The sequence below is a fragment of the Bombus vosnesenskii genome, unplaced genomic scaffold, assembly GCF_011952255.1.
Source record: "Bombus vosnesenskii isolate JDL3184/JDL3185 unplaced genomic scaffold, Bvos_JDL3184-5_v1.1 scf7180000013302, whole genome shotgun sequence".
Taxonomy (NCBI): domain Eukaryota; kingdom Metazoa; phylum Arthropoda; class Insecta; order Hymenoptera; family Apidae; genus Bombus; species Bombus vosnesenskii.
Genome location: NW_022882951.1, coordinates 2,095,865 through 2,109,099, shown reverse-complemented (window position 1 = coordinate 2,109,099; position 13,235 = coordinate 2,095,865). Strand labels below are relative to the sequence as shown.

At 32.5% G+C, this 13,235-nt stretch overlaps 1 protein-coding gene across 2 annotated transcripts; it reads left to right on the top strand.

Moving 5' to 3' along the window:
* The first annotated feature begins 1,100 nt into the window (after positions 1 to 1,100).
* On the top strand, positions 1,101 to 13,076 carry LOC117234025. 2 transcript variants are annotated; one of them, XM_033494846.1, is made up of 17 exons: positions 1,101 to 1,180; positions 1,323 to 1,494; positions 3,395 to 3,611; positions 3,850 to 3,963; positions 4,032 to 4,526; positions 4,652 to 8,990; positions 9,177 to 9,246; positions 9,383 to 9,454; positions 10,417 to 10,606; positions 10,684 to 10,800; positions 10,890 to 11,066; positions 11,154 to 11,321; positions 11,391 to 11,483; positions 11,562 to 11,604; positions 11,696 to 11,808; positions 11,881 to 12,011; positions 12,866 to 13,076. In XM_033494846.1, exons 3-17 carry the CDS (start codon positions 3,474 to 3,476, stop codon positions 12,882 to 12,884), a joined length of 6,279 nt encoding a protein of 2,092 aa, XP_033350737.1. In that variant the 5' UTR covers positions 1,101 to 1,180; positions 1,323 to 1,494; positions 3,395 to 3,473; the 3' UTR covers positions 12,885 to 13,076. The 2 variants fall into 2 exon arrangements, with proteins under 2 accessions (XP_033350737.1, XP_033350736.1); XM_033494845.1 differs by lacking the exon at positions 1,101 to 1,180 and having other exon boundaries at positions 1,183 to 1,494.
* Positions 13,077 to 13,235: the final 159 nt, after the last annotated feature.

Genomic DNA, 13,235 nt, shown 5'->3' with positions numbered 1-13,235 from the left:
CAGAGAAAAGAATTACTGATATTCCTGTTATTTAATAATGCTTTAAAACGACCTATGGTCGACATTACGTCTAATTGTTTAACGAAGAAATGTGTAAAGAGAGTAAAAATATATTTTTGTAGCTCGTTATATAAACCGCGTAGAACGCAAGAATTAAACTGCATTTAGGGACTTCTTTTTGTCGTTTAGTGTCCAAAATTAATTGACCTGCCTACGATCATATAAACAGGTCTCGACCGTATTCGTATAAACAGGTATCTCGACACTCATATACCTACATGATTATCTAAACAGATCTTGATGATTATATACCAAAGTCTAGGAAAAATCGTCCGAAAATTGAGTCGTAAAATATCAATATGGAAGGTTCTCGTTTTGCGCATGCGTAAAGTGCTATGAATGCTTCGGACAGAAACGGGAACATTCTACTTATCTTTATCTGCCTCGCAAGAACGTGGACTTTATTGACCTTCCGTGTTGATTTTTTATGACTAGACACGGCTCAATTTTCGGACGGTTTTCTCTAACGAATATCGAGACCTGTTTATAAATTTGTTTATATCCAGAATGTCTCCGTATCTCCAGTACGATCCTATTACGCTATCATGAAAACTTGCCTTCAATATAGTCACATAAATTTAAATTTACTAACTGATTGTATATACGGATAGAAAAGTCTGCATTGTTCAGATATTTACCAAGAAATAACTCGGGAAATTAGAAGCACTTCATCAAGTAACGTCCAGTTGAATGCCGCATTGACAATTGTGGGACAAGTCACCTATAGTCTGTAAAGAAGTTTGGATTTTCTCGAGATCTTTTTCTTTGACAATCCATGTAAACTTTCCTAAACGTTTTACCATCTCTCATGAGATATTTTTTTTTTCGCGCGTGCTAGTTTCTAAGTACATACAATCTTGGAAAAAGTTTTAGATTTGAACTACAAAAGTTCTTTCAATTTTCACGGACTTCGGCGAACAGAACGGTTTAGTGAACCATGGGCACCAACTCACTCACTCTTTTACCCTAAAGCTGCAAACTTAACGTAACACCTGGTAACGCTCATATGAAACAGGTCTGGACACTCACTAGGGAAACCCGTTCATCTTTTGATTCAAAAAATACCAAGATGGAGAGTGAGGAAAAGCCTCGCTCTGTGAAACAAACAGAAATAGATAGAGTGAGTCTGTCATTGTGTGAAATATTCGTAATATCTATGCATATGTATATACGCATTACGCTTGCGTAAAAGGGACCTTTTCTTGCTTTACATCTTGATTTTTTTCGACTCAAAAGATGAATGGTTCTATCAATGCTTTCAGTATCGAAGTGTCTATACTCCAGACGTGTTTATACTATCGTAGTCTCCAGTCGCCATAAGTTCCGATCAGTTTCGACGTTTTCGTGCCAAGTTTCGATTTAGTTGCTGTACAATAAAAAAAGCTTCTCGTGAATTGCATTTCAAAAGTGTAGCAGCTTCCTGGACATCCAGTCGTGAGTACTATCTTATTTCAACTACTTACATTGACATTTTTATTTTCGTTCTATACTTTCGGAAAAATGTTGGATATTGCCGAGCGAGTTTTTCGGATTAATGTGTTTAATATACGCAAACTTCTTTTATATTTATTGTGTTATCTTATCAGAAATTACTATATCATCATAAATGCAATTTTGAAGGATATATTTTAACTAAATTTAAATTGATACGTCTTCAATAATCATGGCGATCACATTTAGATGCTTATGAGAACGTTCTCCTGAAGTTTACAAACTTCTATACTTAACGAAGGCATTTTGAAGTTTTCGTCAGCATCATTAACCTATTTAAGGAAAAATCATTTAATCCCTGTCTTTTTCTTTATTATTGTGTTTAATCTCGAATAGATTAATGCATTTTATTTGGTCCAATTCGACTTCTTACAAACTTAATATATTGGATATTCCCCCTTTTTATATACAAGTTTATATAGCACTTTTGTGTACTATTTATATATTATGTAATAAGATGTATTTTCGATCACTTTGTATTTCATTTTGTGAAATATAATAAATATTGCGGTATGTTTGGTATTGGCTCTAGGTTATTTCCAACAACTACAGTTTTGATGTTTAAAACACATATCTGTTTTATATCATATGTTTTGTTGGATGTAATATCTTGGTATATTATAATACTGTTTATATTCTTCTAAGTTAATGAATTTGAATGTTTATGAAAGCATATTAATTATACATATTTAAAGCATATTTTTATATTATATTCTGAATGATATTTAATACAATAATTTTAATTCGATCTATTTCAAATCTACTTCGTTATTTTACGTAACTTCAACTTTTAAAAGGTTTTACTTATACTTGATAAAGGGGAAAGCATAAATATTGGCTAAATGTGAAAAATATTTATATATATTCAGTCTTAATATGAACCTAAATTTTTTAAAGAGTCTAGTTATTAGAATAATTCTTTTTATCTATAGCTTCTTTTTACATATTACTGTGTATTAATGTCATATTGCATTTGTATTGTCAGATATTTATTAATTTTCATATATTATTTCATATATATTACTTATAAATGTTTCACTGATTTTAGATTCTTTTGCGAGATATTTTGTGAATGAGTGTATCTTATCTATCAAAGAAATATATTGTACATATATCAGTATATAAGCAAATAATTGCATAATTATGACATTTACATTGTTTGTATTTTAACAATGTATCTTATATCTACAAAATTTGTAATGTTTTGCATTTAGTAACTTTTTAAAGGATATGATAATCATCTTATAACTATTTGCTAAGTGCAGAAGATTAATAGACTGAACATTTAACTTATTATATTTTTATGTTAATGTATTTGTACAAATATTGGTGAATGTGTGTTTCTGATTTATACCGAACATATTTTGTATTATTTTATTGACTTGTAAGTATTCTGATGATGTGTAGTTTTCTCTACATCCGTTTTACAAGTCTTTCTATTTCTTTGATCCCCTATATTTTACCTATTACAAAACAATAAAATCACTATTGAAATTTAAGAAATAAGTTTCTACATATTTTATTATTGTGGCGATTAAGAAAATTTTAGGTAATTTGTAACACATGGTTGAAACACATTTTATATTTATATATATAGTTTTAACTTTTATATTTTTGTAAAACTGCCTTAATATTGACTAAAACTTACAGATATTTTTAAATTGCTGTATGTATAATTTTTATTAATATGTTTAATTAATAATTCCTGAGACATTTTTTCATTTATGTATGATTGGTGATTGTACCATAAAAGGAAAACAAATAACTGAATAGAGATTTTTACTATATTTTATACACGTATGTGGTGGTAACTCTATAACAATTTTCTTTGAATATAAAATAGCGTCCAAACGGACTGCGGCCCTTAAAACAGTTTGGAATGCACTAGCAAACCATTTGCTAGAGCGAGAGAGATTTAGAAAATGCAAAATTGGAACCAATGGCAATTGTCAGCTGGTGCTGTTGCTACTCCAATGCCACAACCACCAGTTGGTTATGCTGTACCAGGAACAGATCCTACGGCTATGATGCAAGCATACATGCAGTATTATAATCAACCAGTAAGTATTTTATTAAATATCTCTATATAATATATGAAAAAAATAAATCTCGCATTAATTGATATATATGAAATTTTCTTTGAAAATTTGACATGTTAATTACAAATTTGTTAAAATATTGTCATATGTACTTATTTCCCATTTAACTAATGAATTTATCAATTTATTTAACATAACATATAAATATTTCTATATTATATAATATATGTAGAATACCACAATTATACTGTTTTATTAGGCACCTAGTGGGTATACAGCTGAACAATGGGCCGCAGCTCAACAACAAAACTGGGCTCAGTGGCAGCAATGGCAGCAACAATATCAGCAATGGCAAGCACAGTATGGGGAGAAGGTATGTAAAAGGCATAAATAACATAAAAATGTATTCATTCATTAATTCAATTTTGAACTTTGTTTCAGTACCAAGAAACAATGAAACACATGTCAGCCCAGAACATGAGCTTAGCTAATCAGGTGTCACAGTTACCAATCGTACAACCTCCACCACCTCTTCCAAAAGAGGATACAAAACCGCCATTACCTCCTAATAATATGAACACATATCAATTTACAAGCATGCCTCCTCCACATCAAAACAATCTTCCATTATTTCCCGTTAAACAAAACGCGAATACACCAATGCAACAAACAAATATACAAAACTGTCCACAAAATCCCCCTTTACCTCCAAATCAGCCACCATTACCTCCTGAAAATAACAATAGTAGTAAAGAAAATAATAGTTTAAATGGTAAACGCAGTAATAGTATCGGTAGTGAATCTAATAGTGCTAAAAAGTTGAAAATCGAAGATGAAGAACTAACTGAAGCTGAGAAAACATTTGACGCTCAGTTTAAACAGTGGGAGGAGCAGTTTAATAAGTGGAAACAGCAAAATGCTAATCATCCAGACAAGGTAAGTGATATTACAATTATTATTACATATCAGCTACAGAGAAAATCAAATATGATGACTAAAACATCAGTAAGTGATTTACTGCTAGTTCTAGTTTTATTCGAAAAGGGATTATTTTATTATAGACCCAATACAAACAATACGAAGCTAAATGGACATCCTGGCGAGAGAAGCTTATCGAACGACGTGAACAAATGCGTAGGAAACGCGAGCAACAAAAGCAAACTGTTGTTAAAGTAGATATTGAAAAGAATAAAGGCTCGTCTGGTGATGATAAAATACTGAACATTCTATCCAGTACAGAAAATCAAGGATTAATTAACAATTTATTGGGTATTGGGAAAACTCTTGGCTTAACTGCAAAGCAGAGTATTAATGTACCTCCACCGCCACCGCCGCCACCAGCAACAGAAACAGTAGCGTCTAACATTCAAACGGCAACCTCCTCTCAAGTATCACAGTCGTCGACAACTCAACTACCAGTCATGAACATGATGTCTTCTAATATGACTTCGTCACCTTGGAATTCTCAACAATGGACAGCACAGTATAATGCAGGCGTGAACGTATCGAATTTCTCTAACTTCCAAGCTATGACTGGAGTACCTCCACCTCCATTCAATATGCCACCAACTCAAATGCCTCCACCAAACTTTACACAACCGCCGCCGAATTTTCCAGCTATACCAAACTTTTCACAACCACCGCCAGGTTTTGTTAGCAATGACTCACGACAGAATCACAACGTACGACCTCCAGTTCCACCCAACATGCAAGGAAGGCCTCCTTCATTCGGAATGAATACTGGTAAAGGTCCAGATAATAATTTGATACACAACGAACGTCAAAATCAACCTGGTTCTATGAGCAACTTTGACTCAGTAGGTCATCAGGGTAATTTCGGTATAAATGACGCTGGGCATCAAAAGGAAGGCATACCAGCAGAACGTTTTGGTCCAGATAGTATAAATGATCAACAAGGTAATCAATTTCGCAATGATATGTTTGGTCAACGAAATGAAAATTATAAATTAAACGATGAACGAGTATCTGAAGCCGAACAATTTAGAAGAGAAGATAGGAACTATCAAGAACACGGAAATAGTCAGTTCAATCAACAGAAAATGAACTTTAACAACGATAGATTTGCTTCTGGAAACGATCGGTTTGGGCCAGGAAACAATCGGTTTGGTCCAACGAATGATAGATTCGGACCTGGAAACGATCGATTTGGACCTGGAGATAACAGATTCGTTGCTGGAAATGATAGATTTGGACCAGGAGGTGACAGGGTAGGACAAGGAACTGAAACTGTTAATGATCGTTTTGGAACAAACAATAATCGATTTGGTCCAAATAATGAACCTTATGGTCCTGGGGGTGATAGGTTTAATAGGAATAGTATGGATCGTTTTGACCAAAAAGACGTAGTAGATAATAGACGTGATAGTTTTCCAAATGTTCCAAGGGGTTTCGGTAGGAATAATCAATTTGAACCACCAGATAAATTTGCTCCAGAACTAAAGAAGCTTATGGAAAAAAGGAGAGCAGCGATGGACGTATTCAAACCAAGCTATTTTGATTCTGATAAAAGTAGCAGCGTTGGTTCACTGAGTGAAAGCTTTAAGAAGATTACAGGTGATTCTCCATTCATGAAATCTGTTGGAAACCAAAATTTGGGACCTCGTGGATCTTCTAACTTTGGACCAGGCGCACCTGGTAATTTCAGAATACCTGGAGATTTTAAGCTTCATGGAAATCCTGACTTTGGACCCCGTGCTCTTCCAGGAATTGTACGCAACAATTCGTTCGATTCGCGGGATTCATTCAAAGGATCGAATTCCAGTTCACAACAAATGCAAGATCTTATGCATACCGAACCTAGATCGGAAATGGCGAATATCGGAAACGACACGAATGTGAAGAACGAGGTTAAAAATGAATCTACTACTGTAGTAGAACAAGTTGCGGTAAATAATTCAAAATCGACTGAACAAAACGTCGATAATATACAAAAAGACAGTTCTGAGAACTATTCAATACAGAAAGACATTCCATTACTAGAAAAACCACCTTGGGTTAACGCTCAACTTCCTGAAGATAGCTTATTGCAGAAGGATAGTATTAAGGAGGAAGAAATTCCGTCTACGAACTATAGCTCTTCAGAACAGGATCCACAGAATGCTTTCAAAGAACAAACAGAGGTAAAGCAAGAACTATCTAATAATGATAGTGAAAATACCGAGAAAAAACCTGAAGTGTTACCTTTTATGGGAGAAAATGATCTAAAACCTGAAGATTTAAATATGGAGCCACCGCCTGAATTACCCAATTTAGGTCCTGTTCTTACAGACACTAATGAACCTACTGATTCTGTACAAAGAACAGATGAACCATATGATGGAAAAGAGTCTTCCTTGAAATCATTTGTAAGTAACACTGAATCTTATGAACCAAGAGGACCTTTTGATGCTACATTTGGTCCAAGGGGAATGCCATTTAGATCAAGTACACCTTTTTTGAGTCCAAGAGGTTCTAACAATGTAAGATTTCCTATGTTCGAACCACCATTTAATTCTTCTGGTCCAAATCCGTACTCATTAGGTCCTCGTGGACCCAATGATGTACAATTTGGTCCAAGAGCTTTGAATGATGGGCAATTTGACTCAAGAGGCTCGAACGATGGACAGTTTGGTCCAAGAGCTTCGAATAATGCGCAATTTGGTCCTCGAGGTCTTGGTGATGGACAATATGGCCCTCGAGGTACTGGTGATGGACAATTTGGTCCAAGAGCTTCTAATGATGGGCAGTTCGGTCAAAGAGGTCCAAACGATGCACAATTTGGCCCAAGGGGACCTAATGATGGACAATTTGGTCCTAGAAGTGTCAATGATGGAATGTTTGGACCAAGAGGTCCTAATGATGGATTATTTGGGACGAGAGGACCCGTTGAAAATCAATTCGGTTTAAGAGCTCCTAATAATGCACAGTTTGGACCTAGACCTTCGAATATTGGACAATTTGGCCCCAGATATGATGCTCAGTTAAATTTAAGCAGACCTAATGATGGACAATTCGGTCCTAGAGGGACGAACGATGGTCAATTTGGGCCCCATGGGCCTAATAATAGACCGTTTGATAATCGAGGTCTTTGCGATCAGTTTATGCCCAGAGGACTTAACGAAGGACAGCCAAGATTTTCAGGACTCAATGATAGACTTTTTGGTTCACGACGCAATGATCCACCTTATCAACGAAGTCCAGGTGGTTCGAAAGGTGCAAACGACGGCGGCCAGTTTTCAAATAGATTTAATGAAAAACAATTTGATAATTCTACTGATGGATGCTTTGGTTCACAGAGTTCTAATGATGCATATTTTGGTCCACGAGGTCCAATATGTAGCTCAAATGACACCTCTTTCTTATCTCGAGGGCAACCTGACAGATCTTTTGATAATCGACAACTTGATGTCAGAGGAATTGGAGAACTTAGATCAAAAGGACCAATTGATAATAATTCTGGTTCCAAGATACAGGGTACTTCAGAAATAAGTGGTGATGGTGGAGTATTCGCTAATAATGAGCAAATATCAATTGATGAAAGTATGCAACAGAGGCAATTCGATTCTAATGATGCGCAGAACTCGCTCTGGAGGCAACCATACTCTAAAAACAGCTTCGGAGATGTGGATCAAAGATCTGGAAGAGGCTATCTTGATAAATCCATGTTGCCTCAAAATGAATCATTTAATCAGAGTATAGCGAACGACATAGAACGACGATCTCCTAAGAATGGAAATAAATGTAACGTTCCTGATAAAAGATCAGAGAGAAATATGAACGATATAACGGTGAGTGATTACAAGACTGGATACACAGAATCTTCAGCAGGTTCTGATTATACAAAATTCGATAACTCTAATATATACGTGAAACGACCTATGGATAACAGACAAAGCCAAGTCAGGTGTTCAGCTGTGAAAGAATTTTGTATAGAGAAACAATTTAATTATAATCATAGCGGGGCTACTAGTGACAAGAAATTTATCGAACATATACCTGCTAAAGTAATAGATTATGCCCACACTTCCCGATCATCGAATCAAGATCACTTAACTCCTGTGCAATGTTTCGACTATGGACATGGCAATTTAAAACCTCTAGTGCCAGAGCATGAAGTGTACCCAAAGAAAGATTTTAGAAATTGGGAGGAGAACGAACAGAATTTAAAAGATTATACAGAGAAAATCAGGAGGTACGAATGTTATGCGAACAAAACAGAATCTAGGCATCCTCGAGACTACAAACAAAGAAGGAATAGCGAAGAATTCATAGACGATAGAAAACCTGAAAGGGAACGCAGAGAGAAAGAGGACTATAAAGCGAAAGAACGTGATGATAGGATATTTGATCATACATCTGACAAAGATCAAGATAACCGCTATGATAAGAGTCCCATTAAAGGTAATTTGATGTTAAGTTGCAAAAATATACAGTTTTTCATATCAAGTATTATTATTGAAATCTGTTCAATATTAATGAAAATATTAATGAAAATATATTCAGATAAAATACATAAGTATTTATTGGTATTTAGTTATTAAATTGTATAGACAATTTTATGTTTATTATCATTTTTCCCAAATGTAGAAAGAACGCGGGAAAGATGTGAACCGTCTCAGAAGGAAACGACTAAAGAGAATGACAAAGATGAAGACAGGTATAGTACACCAAATATATTATTTATAAATTTATCTGCATACTTATGTATATAAATAAAGTACCATAAATTATTATTCATATTGTTTAACATTAATGTGAATTAATTACGTTTGAAAATATATAACTTTATTTAGATCGAAAGGAAATATAAACTGGCAGGAGAATTCGAACAAGAACGTCATAGATACAAAGCCATCAGAGAACAGGTATGTTTTTTTGATTACTAAATGCGTCCTAAATGTTTTAGTCTTTGAAATATTGTAAAATAAACGCTTTCATGACTTTTGTGTTCTTAAATTTACATTTTAATACACATTGGTGTCCATCTGTAGATATAATGTTTCTGACAAGTATTGCATTTTGCATAAAGTATGAAGACTTATTTATGCAAATTCATACCCTCTCTCTCTCTCTGTGTCTCTCTCTTTCTCTGTTTTTAAACTGCTAAAATGCAGTTGTAAAATGTCATTATACATACTTTTATTCATTGTGTCAATATTATTGGCACATAAAAATATTTCGAAAACCATTGGTTTTCTTCATTAACAATGTTATATATATATATATATATACATGTATTTTTATATGGCTATATTATTAATGCCACTATATTGATTAATATTATATAACCACATATTAAGCCACGAAAATTTTATTTATATGCGTAATGCAAATGAAAACTATTTCTGAAAATTATTTATGCTTCTGCTATTTTATAATATATATCGTAAAATTTTTTAGAATTAAACGCACGGATCACATAGCGGCATAATACAAACACATTTCATTTTAATCTGTTCGTATTATGTGCAAACATGTTTCTTGTGATTTAATTCATTTACTTTAATAAGATAACATGGAAAACATTTGCTATTTTCAGGTGATGGCTATTTTTTAAAATAGCTTCCAGAAGGTTTCACTTATTTACTGTGCTTAATACAATTTTGAAACTTTTTAATATCGTAATACCTTGTGCAAAAAACATCAAATATAGCACATTTAAATTTGAATATACTAGTCCTTACTACTTACAATTATTTATCTCTATTGTTATTTCTTTTCCATTATGTTGTACAAAAAGAGTATTATATGTTCTTTATTCTATACTTAAAGATTATAAGTAGATTATATAAAAACCTTTTAAATAAGTTGACATTGTTTATTATAGTGTTACAGATGCTCAGCATAATGTGTTGGAATCTACACCAAAAACTTTGGAATTGGCAAAAACACCAAACTGCACAATGGTGGATGACTTATTGTGCCCTCCAGGTCGTCAGAACAGACCACCAAAAATAGCTATAATTTTAAGGGGTCCACCAGGCAGTGGAAAATCTTTTGTGGCGAAACTTATTAAGGTAAAGTTATATTTATTAAGATATAATTTACTTTGTCTTATAAATAACGATACAATTTCGAACATATCTTTTTATAGGATAAGGAAGTTGAACAAGGAGGTTCTGCACCACGAATATTAAGTCTTGATGATTATTTCTTGGTAGAGAAAGAGATGGAATCCACAGATGATAACGGAAAGAAAGTTACGGTTAAGGTATAAAACAAATTATTATTTTTTTAATTAAATTGAAAGTTTCAAGCACAAATAAATTGCAGCACTTTTTGATTTAATAAACTTTACAGGAAATGGTCTATGAGTACGAGGAAGCAATGGAGCAAAGTTACATCACATCTCTTGTTAAAGCTTTTAAAAAGAATATTACCGATGGTTTCTTTAATTTCATTATATTGGATTGTATCAACGAAAAAATATCCGATTATGAAGAAATGTGGAGTTTTGCTAAAACAAAAGGCTTCAAAGTAAGTTTTCATTGCAGCATCAAAATTCGAATAAATGAGAACAGAGAACAGTTCTTTGTTAATATTTTTTTACATAAATGTTTATAGGTGTATGTTTGTGAGATGGAAATGGATTTACAAATTTGTTTAAAAAGAAATATTCATAATCGTACAGAAGATGAAATAAATAGAATTATAGATTATTTTGAGCCAACTCCAAGTTATCATCAAAAATTGGATGTTAATTCTATGTTACAGGAACAAGCAATTGAAGAAGTATATTTTTTTTTATTAGGTTGTATATTTATCTTTTCAGATTCATATTAATTATTTACCTGATTTTAGGTTCATATGGAAGACACTGAAGAAACCCAGGAGAAATCTCCACAACAAAATGAAGATAGTCAAGATAGTCAAGATGATACTCAAGATACTATTGTAATTTACCAATTTCATACATATATATTTTTGTAAATATTAGGTTCATGATATATATATACTGTTATCTATTTATAGGGGGTTAGCAAGTGGGAACGTATGGAAGCAGAGGACAAATTAGGTACGTTATTATATACTTTGGAAGATATTAATATATCTTACAAACAATCTATATCTTGTCTAACGTTATTAATTATATCAATTTAAAATAGATCGTTTGGATGGGCTTGCAAAAAAGAAAAATGAAGGAAAGGTGCAAACTATGAAAGATTTCCTTCAAGTTCCTGACTATTATAACATGGAAGATACTTCTGGCAAAAAACGTGTAAGTATATTTTTATTTGATTTATCGATAAAATATACAGGTAAATTTATCATGAACTGTTGGATTTGATAGGTACGTTGGGCAGATTTGGAAGAACGTAAAGAACAAGAAAAAATGCGCGCTGTAGGATTTGTAGTCGGTCATACAAATTGGGATCGTATGATGGATCCCACAAAAGGAGGAAGCGCCTTAACACGCACAAAGTATATATGATTTAACTTTACCTCTAGGTTATCTAGAAAAAATTACAAAAATTGATATTATTCGCGTGTAAGTTCTAGTCTACAAATTTACACGATTATTTATTAAGACCCGTAAGAACGAATCTTTTTGCATTTTTACAAAGAACGAAGAATACTTCGTATTTAGAAATAAGATGTATGTAAAAGTGGAATTATAGAATTTATAATTAATTAAAGCTTATGTAAAAAGTTGTATTACGTAACATCAGAAAGAGTGTTTATGTTACAGTATTATTGATATCGTATAAAGACTGTTCTTTTAGCATAATTAAATTAAATGTTGCAATTAAATGTTACAATTTTATAAAATTTCTTACGAATCTGTTAATGTTGTGATATCTTTGCAAGAAATACTCTTAAAATTGGGCAAATCTTACATTATTGTATTGACAACAATTTATTTCAATGAAAAACATATACAATGCCAAAGCATTACGTTTGTATCTATGTAATTACATATATGTTTGTATATGTTTCCATAAATTGTTTTTTTCTTTTCCTTTTCGGAAAAGAATATTCAAATTTCATTTTAGAAATTGCGTATAAGGTGATGTATGAGCATCATTTTAACTTTCCTATAGTCTATAATGTGTATTTTTACAAATGTAAAAGATCTTTTTGTACATTTATACATGAACAGTATTTTTTCTAATCTAATTTTTTTTAATTATATAAAAATTTCCTAAAATCATGGATGTTGTTTTATTCTAAGCATTTAGAGTGTCGTTGTTACTATAAGTGTTTTTTTTTTAAATATATATCTTTATACAGATATTAAATATTCAATGCCTTATATGATCATTATTATATTGCAGGTTTTTCTCACTATCATAATGACATATTTTTATTCGACTACAGTAGTGTACAGAAGTGAACACGAGATGTCTTCAAACTTTCAAATTCTTCAGATGATGTATGGTTCTATTATAGCCTTATAGAGAATCTAGGCTAGTGTAAATCTTGTTAATTTATGTAAAGCATGCTGTAATTATTGTACATAATATTAATGAAATTGTTTTCACGATACATTTCTATATTTACTTCATGCATAATAATAATAATAATAATAATAATGTATAAGATACACTGAAAGCTTAAATATACGTGATAATCGTACACTGCCCGTTCAGGATTGTAGCATTATGAAGATATACTCATTATTCGATTCAAAGAATAATTGTATCG

Bases quoted from the DNA above. Each gene is read 5' to 3' on its own strand.
- LOC117234025 (XM_033494846.1), top strand. From the start codon at position 3,474: ATGCAAAATTGGAACCAATGGCAATTGTCAGCTGGTGCTGTTGCTACT. The intron at 3,612-3,849 runs GTAAGTATTTTA...CTGTTTTATTAG, and splicing joins TGCAGTATTATAATCAACCA to GCACCTAGTGGGTATACAGC. The intron at 9,247-9,382 runs GTATAGTACACC...AACTTTATTTAG, and splicing joins AATGACAAAGATGAAGACAG to ATCGAAAGGAAATATAAACT.